This window comes from Parasteatoda tepidariorum, chromosome 8, assembly GCF_982258835.1.
Source record: "Parasteatoda tepidariorum strain Cologne lab strain chromosome 8, Ptep-v5.0, whole genome shotgun sequence".
NCBI lineage: Eukaryota > Metazoa > Arthropoda > Arachnida > Araneae > Theridiidae > Parasteatoda > Parasteatoda tepidariorum.
Window position 1 is genome coordinate 26,330,681 of NC_141762.1, and position 17,484 is coordinate 26,348,164.

Genomic DNA, 17,484 nt, shown 5'->3' on the forward strand with positions numbered 1-17,484 from the left:
ATATATATATATATATATAAAAGCGTATATGTAAAGTATGAAGCAGTTGGTGTGGATTGAAGTTGATGGACTTTTTGTTGATCAATGCAGAAATCAGAATTCAATGGAAAGTGTATGATTGAAGCAGATGAAGAAGCAGGTAGATAAACAGAACAAAAATTTACTTCGTTGCAGACCTCGAGATGTAAAATAAAAAATATATAGTTATCCAAGTAGCATTATAAGTGGAATAATAAATTTTGCATTCTTTGAATAAGGACAAGTAGTGTGAAAGAAATCTCCCACGTTCTGTCTAATCAAAAGACAAATAAAAAATTTATTTAATCAACGCTTTTGGAGTTCAGGAAAGATCCATTATAGGAACGTTATCGGAAAAGGATACTGCCAGAAATAAAGCCAATTCAGCCAATCTCATGGTAATTCATGTTAATATTTGTTGGAAATTAAAGTAAACCCAATGACGTATATGTTAAGTGCTGTTGAAGAAAGAAAGGTTAAAAATAGATTTTGATGTTCAGTTGTCGTGACTGTGAATACCTGTTATACACTTGATTTGAAATTAAATTCTTAGTCATAACATTTAGTGAGAATAGAAATATTTGCATTCGTTCTTAATAAAAATTTTGAATTAAAATTAATTAACTGATTGATTTATTTAGATCTGTTTTTCGAAGGCTCCGTCGTATTATGAAAGGATGCTTTTTAAAGAATAATATGCTATTTTCATAATTGCTGTGAGTTTGTAACTGTTACTCGTGACTAATAGGTCAAGTTTAGCCTATCTGAAGCCAGCGCTGTCTACGCTAATTATGAAAATGGCGCAAAACGTCAATGTGGAGAGAAGCCACAGTTTTGCGAAAATGAAAATCATTTGTGGTCTAGTTTTATAATATTTAAAATTTTACTCCAATGTTGCATTATCTGGGCTCATAAAAATTCACAAAAAAGGAGAATAAGGCAGTGATTTTGATAATTTTCATCTGGATGGAAAAATGTCGTCAAATTGGTGATTTTTAAAATTTTTTAATACCTTTTAAAATATTTAAGTTATTTGTATGTTCTGAAGCCCTAATAATTCTTCACGGCATGATTATATATAGTTTAAAAATCATCGCATTGTTTCAAGTGTAAGGCACATAAGTTATGGCTTTCTTATTTTCCTTGGTGTCAGAGCTTCAAAAAATAGCGTTAAAAGGGATTTGGAATGAATAAATTTATGAAATAAAGAAAATTAAAAATTAAAAAAAATATGTAATGCCTAAAATGACTTCTCAGTAGTACATTTTTTTAATAATAAATAGATATTTCTTTCCGTTATCTATCACTTCAGTTTTTAAAAAGCACCACATTTGCAACATATACTTCTAATGTGATTATCACGCATGTTAAAGTGTTACCACACATACTACTAATTTGTTAACGGTATGTAGAATTATCTTTTTACTACAAAACAAATCCTAAAAACGAAACACTTGTGTTACCACTTGTGTTTTCTTTTTTGGTAGGAACAATTACACTAAAAAATTACCCATAATCGTACCCATCATCGATTATAAATATCCGACGGATTGGTTAATGCCGTTTCATGGCAGCGCACCGAGATCTGCGTGATTTCCAACGTTAGGCGCGAATGGGTAAGCACTCATTAAAATAGCCAAACCTCTATTTTATTAAACGTCATATTTTCCCCACTATACCGTATTATAATTACCGTATTATTTACCGTATTAGTTCCCTATATATATTACCGTATTACATCCATATATTTTTAACGTAAAAGGTGAGTTCTTAACTTATATTTAAATACTTTTAAAATCCATTTTTCATGAAATTGTATACAGTAAGGTTTTTTTTCGTAATAATTTGTTTTCTGATGAGTAAAGTATTCATTTTAACACATTTGTTTTTTACAAATATAAATACTTATCTTATTCTGAAGCATCTTATCAAAATAGTCATTGTTATTTATAAATTCTAAGTACTAATTGTTTTATAATTATAAACTTTGCAGGTGTAGTTCCTTTCAATTTCGAAGGGTGCACTTTTGGCTTTGAATTCTTAAAGGAAAGTGGTACTGGGAATGATTTTAAAAGAATCGAATTCAACTTAAATGGCGAAACAGGTTACGGAATATTGTTTAAAAGGTAAATTATGTTTTATTATTTTTAAGTATTACAATTTCCTTCTATCAGTTTTTGTTTACTAAAAAATAAAAATTAGATGATTATGCATAGAATTAATATTTATTTCATATAAAGTGAAAACAACTGGAAATTTAATGCATAGTGCATTAGATATATTTTTGCTTCTAAGTTTTAGCTATCTCTTGATTAACATCACTTTTGTGTGACATAACATTTATGATGAATGACATGATTCGTGCGAGTAAAATTACTATTTGAGCGAAGTTGTCTGGTTATTTTTCGTACTATCTATTACATGTTTATGTACCATTGTTACATATGAAATACTACGGACTTGTTGCACAAATATCTCAGAAACAAAGTGATTCGCAATTTTTTTCTTGAAGTTGTCAAACATATTCTACAGCATGGTTTTTCCATAAAGAATCTTTTCCTTTCATTTTTAATGACAGATTGTTCGAATTTAAAATTTAATTTGAAAAAATAGTGTCTTTATGAAGTGTGGAAATAATTTTCAGATTCCCAGCAAACGCATTTTGAATTTGAGATTTTCTAATTAATTGGTAATTAATTTAAAAAAGGACGATTTTAAACTGAAATAAATAAGAGTTTTTTTATTATTTTTTTAAAAACTAGTTATCAAACGGTTAAATAAAATCATTTTCTTACAGGCCCCACCCAACAATAAAAAGTGCAGAAGTTTCGGAAATAAAAAAGATCAAAGTTCCATCAGGTAAAAATCTATGAATTATACAAGAGAACAAATTTTTTTTCTGCTGCACGAGATTTTCGGACGGATCTTAGAAGCTAATTTCAAATCTACTATCAATTTCTCACTACAAGCTGCTGTTCCAAATCTTGCATTCCAGTAAATGCAACTCCATTATTTTGCCATAAGACTGTAAGATTAAATGTATAGCTAATTATACATAAAAAAGCATATTTACTAATGCCTCCATTTAAAAACCTAAAATGAGTAAAGCGCTAGTCAGATGACAAATGTTTTTTAACTAATCTTTAAAATTTGAAATGATAACATTGGAGAGCAAATTTTTTTTGCATTTATACAAGCACCTAATCTTACCTGATACAGGTGTGGAGTTTTTAAATCTGAAATAAGTTTTGTCCCGAAAGCTACTGTTTCTTTTCAAAATAGTATTTTTAGTTTACTTAATATTTTGTCTGAATTAACAAGTTAAAAAAAAAAGCATAAGTTATGCATGTAAACTTGTCTTCTCCTTTGTAAATAAGAGTTATTCCTTTGTAAATAAGCCAAAAAATCCTTTGACCTAACGTATTGCATCATAAACTGTAATTTATTATTGCCTCCTTACCACTCTTAACGTATTAGAGAAGTGGGGTCACTTAGAATTCATTCGAGTGAATTTAAAACAAATCTTGTCTAGAAATATATTATTAAATTGCATAAAAAGTGTAGCTTGTGGAGACTAAACAATTTCAGATTTGAAATCAGCGACCCAAAAATATCTAAGATTTGTTCAAAAATCTTATGAAGCAGAAAAAGAAATTGTCCTCCAGTAATATTTATAATTAAATGTCAGAATGTTTCTGAATGAAATGCCATTACTGCGAACGTAATTACTTCAGATAGTTATCTTTTAAAATTGTGGTGTGTTGCAAACCTGCCAACTTTTACTCTTTTAGAGGAAGTATTTCCCAAGTGGTAGTGAAAGACTAATTGGAATGCAATTGTAAATAAAATTAGTTTTTCACAATTGCATGCCTACCAAATTGTGCGGTCGTTAATATAGATCATAAAAAATTGTAGTAAAACAACTTTTAAGTTTGAAAGATTTTTCTAAAAAAAACCCTCCCAAGACGTTCATAAGCTTAATTAGTCAACAAATAAATCTTATCCACATATTCTTTTTAAACTTATTACTTTGTCTTGGTAGTTAAAAAAAAATTGAAACTTTAAACTTCAAGATTTAATACGCCAACACGCTAATGTTGCTACTACTAAGGAAGTTCTTTCTGAACGCCGCTCAAGTTGACAGTTATACATGGCTATTTTGTCACTTATTTTTACTGGGAAGCCAACTGCTCCATTTTCGGCAGATTATTTAGAAAACTTATAAAAAAAACCGTAGAATTCTGCGAACACTTCACAAGCTTAGCCACCAGAGTAATAATATAAAAAATTACGCATTTTATATATACGGTGAAATTATTTAAAAATAGTGATTGACAAAATAAGTTTTAATCAATTTCATGAAACTAAAAAGCTCGCATTAAAACATAAACGATGCTGCTAACAGCAAAGACACTTCTTACAGGGAGCGCAGCATATTAACAGAGATGCCAACTTGCTCCGGAGAGCAATTATATATTTTACAGTGGTAGTTTATCAATTGTGATTCTTGGTTTAATAAATTCAATTTAGTAGATTTTTATCCACCACTATTTCTAAATGATTCGTAGGCTTATATAATTCACCACTTTGTAATATTAATGTAACGCTAGACCTTCGAAAAAGCAAGCAAAAATTGTCAAATATTTGCAAAATTTAGTTAGTAGTTAATTACCGTTTTTTTTTAATTATTTTGGCGTGTCCGGAGCAGTTGGCATCTCTGTATTAACCTCACCGGTTTCGCTGATGTTTTGGCTTTTTAGAAAGATTTATTTTAATTTAGTGGTAGTCAAAATCAAATTAAATTACTTATGATATAAATTTATTAATTAAATTAAAAAGAAATTCGTAAGATTCTTTATCACTTTAAATATAAAGTTAAATACTAGGGACAATCCGTAGTTGTTGTCAACTATGGTGTTATAATGTGTTAATTCTAAGTTTTAGGATCATATGCCCAACTATCCAAACAATATATAATAATTCATTTCTTTCTTTTAATAGTGTTACCTGATGTTGTTACCTTCAAGGAAGAAATTTGTCAGTTGGCAGATGTGAGTGGTGGAAAAGGTTCTTCTCTTGGAAAACTTAGTCATTTGAGCGAAGAGCTTAAAACGGTAAAACAGCCAAATTTATTATGTAATAAATAAGTAAAATATAAGTGTAATAAACAAATAGAGTAATAAAAAAGCTAATCAAGAGATACAATTATCAAAATTCATGTTTTTCTTCTCATTTTCAAATTAATGGCTCTTCAACAATTTTCAAAAATAATTAAAAAACTATTAGAATTACGTCTGGTGCATAAGGCAGTAAAATATTAAAGTACAAATGCAGTAATAATAGAAGCAGTAAGTGAGAATCCTTGTTCAGTGAGAATATTAAAAAAATTAAAATACGATTCATTACAAAATGAAGAAAATTGTGATCGCCAGAAAGCGATCACAGGTCAGCTTTTTTATTACATTGGCAATGTGGCAAAATGGCTGTTGTCTAATATTTTTTTGGAAAAGAAACTTTACTGTATTTCATCTTGAACATCTTTAACTGTTAATCCTGAACTACTCGTTACACAATTAGGCAAACATATCTAAATTCAGCTTCGACACATTCTGTGTAAATTCTGTGCATAGTTTTAACTGTAGAGAGAAATCAATCGCAGATTTGAAATTATAGCGATACGAGAGTGCCTAAGATTTGATTAAAAGTCACATATAACAGAAAATTGTTTCACAGGGAAATTCATTATTTTTCGTAGCGTTAAAGTGTTACGTAAGCAAGTTCGGAAAAAAATGTTTTCCCACCAAAACAAGCATACATAATTAAGCCTGCTGAATGAGAGTTAGAATGCTTTGCTGTGCTTTCTAACTTTGTATAATAATTATTTTAGTATTCCGTTCCGGATGGTGTGGTGGTCACTACTAAAGCTTACGCCAGCTTCCTCACTCAGGATATTTTGAAAGAAATTGAATGTCTTGAAAAGCACTCATACAAGTATGTATTTCTAATTTATAATGCATATCTGCTATTTCATCTTCCCACGTGTTTCAGAAAGGGGTAGAAAATTTACGTTAGCACTCATTGCTTTTTTTTCTAAATATCAACTTAACATTTTGAGTTTAGCTAACTTATAAATATATCCTTATAACCATCGAGGTACACTTCCAGTGGATTCCATCACACGTTGGATTTAAAGGTAACGAGATGGCGGACTCTGGCTAAGGATGCTTCTTTGGAACCTTTACAGTCAGATATACCTTCCACTTTCAGTGAGGTCTTTGCAGAGTGTAAAAAAATTGTATGGACCTCTGGAGGGTTCCTCCTCTGCATAGTTGGTATTTCAGAAAACGTCCTGAAGGTGCCTTGTTTTTTGAGGGACCTAGAATCCAGCAGACTTGTTTCTCTCGCTTTGCAAGTGGTCACTTGAGGTGTCTCTCGTATGTTCAGGGGAGAAAGACTTATGGACTTTGCACTAAATGTGGGACTGCTGAGTCTTCGCCCGAGTATATTTTAAACTGTATCGATTTTAAGATAGACAAGTTCTTTTCAAAACCTCATCTGTTTTTAGACTTTCTGCACATTTTTGGACTTATGCATTTGGTCTAATTTGGATGGACCTCTTGGGAATTAGAAACAACAAAATAAATATATATTTCAATTAAAAAATTACGCATTGAGGTGTTCACAAATGTATGACAGTACAAATACGTTTTCACCACCATTTTTTAAACCTTTTAACGTGAGATCCCTACGTTATGTCATAATTACAGGACTGTTAACTACTACGCTTTTTTGCAAAATATCTTTCAGAGTGGTAGACAATGAAAAAGTAAGCTTTTCAAAAGTTTGGCACCATTTTAAAAGCCTCACCACTAAAGAACTGTACTAGAGATCATATGTAACTGGGCAACTGGGGTCGCGAATATGTCTATATCCCATTCATCTTGAAAATGCCGTATCTTTGAGATGGACTCAGAAGATTGAATAATACATTGAGCTAAAAAAGGGAAAATGAAAAAAAAAGCAGAACTAGAAAAAAAATTTCTTGTGGAATTTTTAAAATTATTAATATTATTAATATGTAAAGTGAGAAATAACTTAAAATCAAACTTACTAAAAAAAAAGAAAAAAACATACATCAATAGCTCGTTCGGTAAGAAAAATTTTTCTTAGTGGTAGCAACATTAGCATTTTGGGGTATTAAATTTTAAAATTCAAAGTTTCAAAAAACTGTTTTAACTACCACGATCTTTTCTTTATTTAAAACAAATTGGGTACCTAGGCCACGCAGCGGCCCCTACCCCATACATCATGAAAATTATGCAGTGAATAAGAAATTTTGTTTTCGTGACATTGTGGTAACACTTAAAAGAATGTAAACATGATTTGAAGTATATGCTGACTTGAACGCTGATTAACTACCACGATTAAAAATAATTTATATATATATATATATATATATATATATATATATATATATATATATATATATATATATATATATATATATATATATATATATATATATATATATATATATATATATATATATATATATATATATATATATATATATATATATATATATATATAAGATCTATTTATCAGCAGATTTTGCTTATAGATGTTTTAATAAGTTTTTCTTTTTTAGTAAATTCTCAGATATTACACAGAAACATATTTTAAAATTTAGTTTTAAAAAATTTAAAAAGAAAAATGTATGATTTTATTTGTAAAAGTGCTCCATAAATTTCTTCAAAATTATGTTCAACAGAAGAGTATACGATTTTTATATTGCTTTGCATGAATGTTATAATACCCAGCCGGGCACCCGGAACCAGCAATAATCCAAATTCCCGGTAAATCTAAATTTTACCGGGAACCGGCGAGTAAAAGACAAAATTTTTAACGGGTAACTGGAACGGGGCCTGTAAAAAATAAAAATTTTGACTGGTATCCGGAACCGGTCGGTAAAAGTATCATTTTTTATCCTGTTCCAACTACCCTGAAAAATTTTAATGCTCAGTCGATCTGTAGTACATATGCAAGCTTAATGATGGATTTTTGTAATAAATTAGGAAATGGCTGTCAAACATGTCTTGAAAAGAACTATAAAATGGTATATATATTGAGTTTTTAAATATTATAATAATATAAACAAATCTATCCAAATTATTATAAAAATTATTACGGTTTATATTTAGAATGAATGAATTTGACCATGTCTCATTTAATAATGATTATAAAAATAACTCGCACTTGTGAATTATTTCAGAAAAGACAGGAATTTGGAAGAAATCACTGCAGCTTGTAACAGGTAGGTCTGTTTAAGAATCTAAATAAGATCTCTTTTTTTTTCATTGGTAAAAGATTTTTAACAGTGTTTTATTTCGCAGAGTTTCTGAAACTATTAAAACTACTGATTTTTCTGCACAACTTCGTGGATCTATAGTAGAGAAGTTGAATGGTTACTTTGGAAATAAAGTGAATTCCTTAAAATTTGCTATAAGATCATCAGCTACAGGTAAATTAAAATAAAGAAATTTCTTAATTTCATTCTAAGCGTTTTAGTTCCCAACAATATTTGAAGTATCGAGTTACGGTAGCACTTAATCCTCTATTAACCGACGTACTTTCAAAACATTTAGTTATGAAACACTTATTCTTCTATTTACCGACAATACCTTCAATTATCTAGTTATGGTAGCACTTAACCCTCTAGTATTTACCGATGGTATTTTCAAGTGTCTAGTTACGGTAGCACTAAATCCTCTATTTTTCCCCGGTACTTTCAAGCTTCTAGTTATGTTAGCACATAGCCCTCTATTTACCGACAATACCATCAAGCATGTAGTTATGGTGTCAATTACTCCTCTATTTACCCACAATACTTTCAAGTATCTGGTAAAGGTAGCACTTAACCCTTCTATTTACCGACATTACTTTCAAATATCTAGCTGCTATAGCCCTAAACTAGCTATTTCTAGTAATGTTCAAGTATCTAGTAATGGTAGCACTTAACCCTCTATTACCAACAATGCTTTCAAATATCTAGTGAGATATTTAGTGAGAAATTTCTTTTTAATGTTTTTAAATTTTACTTTTAGAAAAATGATTCTTTTATTTACTCATCAAGCCTTACGTTTTCCTTTTTTATTAAATTGAACACATCACATTGATTTATTTTATCACGTTGATTTATTATTTTTATTTTATGTTATATAGAATTTATTTTGCCATTTTTGTGCATTAACTTTCTTAAAAAAACATTAATTTTTAATTTTTAGAAAAAAAATTTGTGCTATAAAATTTTTTTTTCTTACTCTTAGATTGAATTTTTAAAATTTTATATTTCTCATTTTATTATTTCAATATTATTATTCAATATTTAATGGAAATCAATTTTCTTGAAAAATGAAGAAATTAAAAAAATATTTTTATAATTTTTCATTCCTTTATACCTTATTAGGTGAGGATACTGAACAAATGTCTGCAGCAGGGCAAATGGAAACATTTTTAGGTGTTTCAGGCATTGACGAGGTACATTTCATTCATTTTCCTTTTACTTCTTTTTTTTGCCGTATTCTCTGTTTCATTTAGGATTGCTTTATAAAAATGTAAGTTTTTTTTTTTTTTTGAATTTTTTAGATTCTGCTGGCTGTGAAAAAATGCTGGGCATCTCAATTCAGCTTCATAGCGACCGAATATAAAAGGTAGAAATTTAAATATATATATTAGAAAAAAAAATTACTAAATAGCTTCTAAATCTCTAGCTTCTTGCAGAAAACTTTCAAGTATTTAGCCATGAAGCAATATACCTAAAACATTGAACTTAGTGATATAATAAAGTTCCAAAAATTGAGTAATTAAGCTGCCAAATAATTATATTTCTGAATAAATACACAAGATCTTTAACGTCTTGCCTGTTAAGGAATCCAACTGAATTCGACACAATTTATTCCGAAAATAACCTTAACTTAAATTTATGACTGAAAAAATTTAAATTTGAACTTTATTATTGGTAAGTAGGGACTCTAACATTATGAATCTAAAGTAAATTTTAAAAATTTTCAAACTATTTTTTTTACATTTTTGAATAAGGATAAATTTCACCATATAAACTATAAATTTCTTATGCAATGCCAAAAGCTGTACAAGAAAATGCAATATATAAGTATAATAATTTTTAATATAATAATTTTTTTCCTAGATCAACATTATAATTACCTGTGTTTTGAACTAAAATCTTTAAAAAATTTCGAATATGCAATGAAATGACGGAAGTATTCGACAGAACGAAGTGGTATATCTGATATATACATTTAAGGATCCAACTTCTTTTTTATTATTATTAAGTCATAATTTTCATCCTTATAGAAAAGGGTGTGTTCTCTCTTGGACAATATTTTCCGCTAGTTCTAATATTTTTCAACATTTTGTTTGTACAAAGAGTAATAATAGTTTGATACATTTATCTCATTACTACTTAGTTTAAAATAAAAATTATATAATTACACTTTCAATGCTTATTACTTGTATAGCCGTTGAGAAATAATTTTCTCAGTGTAGCAGCAACATTAGCGTTTTGGCATATTAAATCTCGAAGTTTAAAGTTTCAAACTAAGTTTTGTTTTGAATTACCGTGACGAATCAATAATTTAAAAAAAAATTGTAGATAAAATCTATTTGTTGGCATATTATGCTTAATAGTTTTCTTTTTAGAAAATTTTTCCAAACTTAATTGTTTCGTTTCTATAATTTTGTGCAAACTTTTCAAGCGACCGTACAAGTTGGCAGGTATGCACTTTGAACTGGATTGATTAGGTCCGTCATATTGGCCATGTCCATTTTCAAACTACCACATTTTATTTTTCCATCTTGGATTCTGAATAAATGATTATTGGCAAGCCAGTCCTTAAGTTGTTAACAATTTGTTGCAAATGAACCAATTATTAAGTTATTTAAAGTTATTGTTTCAATTTATTTTCATTAAAGTTACCAATTAAAGTTATTTCTTTATTTTCCAGACGGTATGGGCAGTGTTTCAATTCACCTATGGCAGTCGTCATTCAAGAAATGGTACCATGTGACGTTGCTGGAGTATTATTTACATGTGATCCATTGACAGGAAATCCCACTCTGATGAGCATTACAGCAAATTATGGTCTCGGGGAGGTAAATGATATTATAGTATAGTTATTAAGTATGCATGTTGCATGTAGAGGATGCGCATTTAATTAAACGTGTATTTTATTTAATTATTGAAGAATATACATCACTTGCGTGTGGTTATTTTTGTGAAATATCAGTTTTAAATTCAATAAAAAAATTAAATCTAACAAAGTATATTTTAAAAATATTATATGCTAATACAAGGCTATTATATCTCTCAGAAACTGAGTATTAACATGATAAAACGAGTTGAAAGAAAGAGGAACCGAATATATATCCAATAGTTAGGGGTTAAGCATATATTGCAAAAATACAGATGGTTGACCATATAATTCGACTATACAAACTGCATGTAAACTATCTTTCTTATAGCGACAAATAATTTAGAATATTTTACGTGGAAAAACAGTTAGCACAATGTGAAAGAGCATGCTTGAAGCTCTTTAAAATCGAATTCTACAAAAATGATAGAGGCTTCCATCATTTTTGTCCATAATGACAATAATAACGATTTTGAAAATAATTTCTTCTCTTTAGCTTTCATAGGAACAATTTTGAAATAATTCTATAAGATTGTAGGGATGCCACGGGCAACTAAAAATATTAGAAGTGGTAGAGTCACAATTCTTTTTTTTTTCAATTTAATTTAATCTACTTAATTTAATTTAATATTCACTCAAATCTTCCACCATGACTTACATCTAAAATATTTTAAGACAAAAACTTCTTTTGCAATCACGTTCAATTACATTCTGTTAAAAATATACTAGAAAAAGTTGTTACTTTTAATATATTTTAATAAAATATTTTTTTTTTAGTTCTCTTTGCTGTTGGAATTTTTGTCCCCTAAGGCATGTCTGGGTTTGTGATATTTATATAAGAATGCTTAGAATAATAATCGTACTAAATCAGGAGAAAGGCTTAAAATTTACTCTGCTAATTTTGGCGCTAATTATTAAAGACCCGGTCAAAAATTTCAAGCAGCAGAGGAAAAAAAGACATTGTTCTCCTTTGTAGTTAAAGCATAGATTTCTAAGACTTAAGCAACTTCACCAACAATAAATAATTACCTACTTTTCGATACCTAATAATACCTCTTATATACTTTGGTTTAAATTATTCATGGTGAGTAAAATATTTTTTTGAATTTCAAAACCAGGAATTATTGAATGAGCTACAAATATTGCAACCACTAAGAAGAAGCTTGAAGCTTTTAAAAGACTAATTTTCCACGATGATCCTGCAAGGGGGGACTTTTTTTTAATAGGGAACGATTATATTGTAATATACCAAGGTTAGTTAATCAAATAATTGAACTTCTTTTTTTTTGCATTTTTAATGTCTTTATCCAAATATTCAAGGATATATGGATATGCATTCCAAAAATGTATCAAATTGTATGCTTGATTACGATAGATCTGCATTTCTGATTTTTATTTAAGACAACACAGAAGTTAAAGCAAGCTAAAAAATTAAAATTGGGTTAATAATTATTGAGCTCTTGTCACAATTTCACGATATCCGTCATAAGAAAACTGCTGGAGAAGGAAATTAAAATTACCTCACCATGCAACGCACATTTTGTGACAGGTAGCTTTTTTTTTAACCCATTTGAAACATATGCATGTAAAAATGATTTAAGGTAATGATTTTAATTGATTAAATTTGATATGAAACAGCTTTTTAAAAATTTTCATCTAAAAAGTGCTTTTTTTTATCTCTCTTTTAGTCAGTCGTCTCAGGTACAGAAGAGCCAGATATGATACAATTAAAGAGAGATGAGCATGATAAGCTTCAGATAAAATCTGTAACTCTTGGAGAGAAAAACAGGAAAATAGTAATGGCTGGTAAGTTTCTAAAAATCAACTGGCTTTTTTTTATCAATCTACCTTTAAGAAATAAAGTCATTAAGAATAAGCTCGTTTCCTACGCTGGTGCAATATATAATTTGCTGTGCTTGAAAAATTGACAACAAGACTTTACGATAATTGACGAAAGCCAAATGGTTCACGCTCAACGGAGACATATAAAGTGATCTAAGTATTGATTGTCTTTACTAACATATAGCTGAATTCTAACTTCTTTTACAAAACCCAATTGTGCAGCGCACCTAGTTAAATGATATTTTCCAATTCGGTATGAAACCAGAAGATATCTGAATGCGGCCCACAACAACCTTCATCTGTAATGACGAATCTTTCTTCGAGTTACAGCAAACTAAAAACTTCACTTATGTGTGCAGTAGCAAAATGCCTCCTTTCATCTCCATTTGCATTCAAACGACCACAATATCTGCCACTACAATGTCTGCCACTATAAAGTTTGCAACCGGCTCCCGGTGTCTGATTTCAGGATCAGGGAAAATTGTTTTGTTTTTCATTGTGTCATTTCATAGATCTGAAAACAAACAGTAGCGCAATTTCGAAGCCCTAAACGGTGCACTATTTAGAGATTTCCTTTGTATCCTGTAATGAAAATAGAAACTGTTAAAACGCTGATTATAAATTTGGCAAAATCGGTTCGAAGTGTAGGAGTGGTTATAACATTACAGTTTTATTGTTGACTTTTACCAATAAAGGTTGTGTACCTCGAAATAAAAAAAGGGCGTGGCTATTCAATATCCAAATAGGATATAATGTTATATTATTATATTAAAATGCTATATTACTTCTTAATGTTATATTATTATATTAAAATTATAAAATGATTTAACCACTAAAAAATTAAGCCTTTAAATTGAGGTATTGAATGAATAGCTTTCTCGATATTTTCGTATTTTAATCCCTTTCCTATTTTAATATTATATGATTTTTTAGCTCGCTTTGCTTACATGCAGGCAAATTTTGATATTTGTTAGCCTGCATGCAATGTGTAGAGAAGCGGCTTCAATTTTTTTCAGCTACGGTACCCTAAATGATCGATTTTCTTTTGGCAAAACCCAAACACTTAATGAATAAAGCAATTGTTATCTAGCAATAGTGAATATATAAATCTAAGGACTATTAATCATTTTAAAAGCATTTAAGGGTTTAAATTATAGCAATTATTTTGAAAATATTTTATAAATTTATAAAGTATGAAATTTTTTCGTCATATCGTTTTATCAACTACTCTTGTTCAAATTTGGGTTTTATGTCAGAAAGTTGATTTTACAGATTTAGAGCGACATCTAGTCTAGTTCATAATTTCATTTTATTGTGTGCATAAACTGAAAATGAACGAGCTGAAATCATGGGTGAAAGCCCTTATATAGCAAGACGGAAAAGAGAAAAACCTGGTACGTAAAACATTTCATTCCAGCATTTTTTTCGAAAAAAATGAAATATCTGTAACTATCAAGATTTCTTTTATAATTCTGGCATATATATAAAACTGCTTCTTTTCCAAGATAAAGTAGATATTGTTGAAAAATTTAAAAAAAGAATAAGTAAACTCCTCCCCAAAACTAGCTATAACTGGAAAGGTTTCACTACCAGCCTTTCCTCTTTTCAGTCTCGCTTTCACCCCTGGCTGAAATCAGGTTTTCACTGAAATAAAAACAAAAAATGGCGGAAATAAATGCCGAGAAGGTTTATCAGAGAAAAATACTTCTTCAGTATTATTTTTATTTGATGCAAAATACTGATCGCAATTTTTTATAATTGCGTATCTTTTTCATTATTCATTCAATATATTATTATTAGAAAAGCCATTTTTTAAAATTTAACTCTGCTTTCTTCACAAGCATTCTATAATGTAAAAATTACATAAAAATAACAGAAACGTTAAATAAATAAGTAATCAGATATAAATTTAATGACAGGAATTTGAAATTCATAACTGATTAAAAATGTCCTAACTCTCCTGAACCCTGTGACCCTTCCACGGAACCCTAGGCTTCAAAGGAACATCATTTATAAGCCACAGTTTAGAAAATAAAATCATATATCAAAAACAAGAGCAAATGAACGGAGAAAATCAGAACTTAATATTACGTTAAAAACAAGGTGAACAAAACATGTAATATTACGTCAAAAGCTTGCAACGCATTAATTACTTTCGTTTATTTTAGATTCAGGAACAAATATCAAAGAAGTGAATGAGAATCAACGGAAAGTTTGCTGCATTTCGGAAGAACTGATACTTCATTTAGGATATACAGCAATTAAGGTAAGTATAAAGAAACATTTTTAGTTAATTATAGCGTAAAAAACTATCCTTCCTAGCATAAAAAACTATCCTCATCCATCGATTGTCGTGTTTAAGTTTCGGTTGATTATTCCTGCCAACCACCAAATTGTTTGCCATTTACTAGAAGGAGGGTACTTAATAGATTGCAGCAGTTTATAACTTCCTTTGAATGTTCATTTTAAAACTTATTTTTACTGCATTCTACATAATTTCAAAACTCTTTTTAGATTGAATTATTTGCATACCTGCCAAATTTCACTTTATTCCGAGAATGGATTTTCCAAGTGGTAGTAGTATAATTATCGAAAAACAATCTTACTCAAAAATATATTTATATTTTATCAAGATTGACATTCGATATCATGAAGACTATTATGCTTTTAAAAATTTATTGTAATGATTTATATGTAGTGGTGTTCAAACTCATTTATAGTTTTCATTGAAATATAAAAAAAATTAATGAAATAACGTGAGTTTTACTACCACTTTAAATATGAAAATAAAATCTTCCAAAAAAATTGGAAGACCTGGCAGCTTTGGACTGGTATGCCATGTTTGTGAAAACCTAATGTCAAATATTAAATATTAAAATTTTTAGCTAACACTGAAACAAATATTATGATATAAGGTTTAATAAAGAAATGACCTTTTATTTATTTATGTTAGAATGTTTTTTTATGAGGCATTTGTAACGTTTTAAATTCATTATAAAAGTCTTTTTTCTTCTTTTCCGCAGCTGTACTCGAGCAGGAGAATACATACGGCTTCCTTCATTTTATAAGAGCGTTTCTCATTTCTTCTGCTGTTAAAAGTTATAAAAATGTCGCAAAACAACAGTTTAAATACCACTTTTATTTACAGCAAAAATGTAAGTACGAAAAATAGAGTTAAAATTACTACAACTTTTAAATTAAAAGTTTTTTATTTTAGTTAAAAAGTTTAATATAAAAAATGAAACAAATTTAAGAGAAGACATAAACCTCAGACCGATGGCAGCTCATTTCTGTTGTGACGTAATTTTAACTAAAATACAAAATATTTAATTTCCTTTTATTCCAATTGCATTCCAATTACCAGAAAGAACCACCTTAAAGACCACAATACAAGACGAATGGGAAAAAGGCCGTTAACGGCCCCAGGCTCCCAGATATATTTCGATGATGATGAAAAAATGAAACCGTTGTCAGATGAAATTTTACTCAGGTCTTGCATACATGCTTGATTTACATCCATGTTTTTTGTGAAGGTGATACATGCATACCTGCCAACTTGTACTGTCGTTGTTTAAAAAGAATTATGTTTGGAAGAATTTTCCAAAAACATAACTATTAGGACATAATCATTCAACTTCACTTATAAAATGGAGCTGAGAACCTGAGCCAAGCATGAGACCCATCATTCATTATGTCCATAATAGTCAGTGAGGTTGATAAATTATATATTTAAAAAAAAAGAAGTCCCATATAGGAGAGGAAAGAATATCATTGTTCTTTTAGTTCAGGGATGGACAAACTTTTTTTGGTTGAGGGCCAAAAATCGAGAAAAAAAAGTTTGGTGGGCCGAGTAAAAACTTCAGAAATAAAAATTCTAACTACTAAAATAAAATGAAGTCAATTCATCATTTAACGCATGGTACTCTAAATCAATTTTGCGTTTTTTAGTTGCCATTTTGAAGTGAAAACAATTTATAAATAACTCGAAAAAGCAGTAGCCATTTTATACATTTAATAATTTTACCATTATTTACAATGACGTTGTATGTGCGCAATTTTTCCATACGCAGTAAATAATGTTAGAACTCGCGCCGGCAGAAAAATCTTCTCGTTGGAGCTTAAAATGCGCAGTCTGCCACATGTGAAGTATTCACCTATATTAGATTCCGTATGTCTGCTCCTCGAGAAAGACAAACGCTTGTTGAATCCAATCTATGGCTATTCTATAAAGAACTTCTGCTTTCAAAATTTTACCAATTGAAGCCCATCAATTTATGTTTTGTAGAACAAAAATAGAGAAAGTAAAAATGTCATTAGTACTTCGTTAAAAAAAAAAAGAACAAAAATAACTTTAAAGTTAGAATGCTGTCCGCGGGCCGGATAAAACCTTCCAGCGGGCTACGGTTGGCCCGCG

General features: G+C 29.3%; 1 protein-coding gene across 2 annotated transcripts in view; it reads left to right on the forward strand.

Moving 5' to 3' along the window:
- Positions 1 to 17,484, forward strand: part of LOC107451670 (uncharacterized) — an 83,632-nt gene that overhangs the window by 17,209 nt on the left and 48,939 nt on the right. For both annotated transcript variants that reach the window (XM_087150043.1, XM_087150041.1), the window contains 11 exons: positions 2,012 to 2,144; positions 2,816 to 2,877; positions 5,020 to 5,132; positions 5,906 to 6,009; positions 8,291 to 8,332; positions 8,412 to 8,539; positions 9,485 to 9,555; positions 9,664 to 9,728; positions 11,043 to 11,190; positions 12,917 to 13,034; positions 15,239 to 15,336. In XM_087150043.1, coding sequence (XP_087006169.1) covers positions 2,012 to 2,144; positions 2,816 to 2,877; positions 5,020 to 5,132; positions 5,906 to 6,009; positions 8,291 to 8,332; positions 8,412 to 8,539; positions 9,485 to 9,555; positions 9,664 to 9,728; positions 11,043 to 11,190; positions 12,917 to 13,034; positions 15,239 to 15,336 — 1,082 coding nt within the window. The remainder of the gene's footprint in view (positions 1 to 2,011; positions 2,145 to 2,815; positions 2,878 to 5,019; positions 5,133 to 5,905; positions 6,010 to 8,290; positions 8,333 to 8,411; positions 8,540 to 9,484; positions 9,556 to 9,663; positions 9,729 to 11,042; positions 11,191 to 12,916; positions 13,035 to 15,238; positions 15,337 to 17,484) is intronic.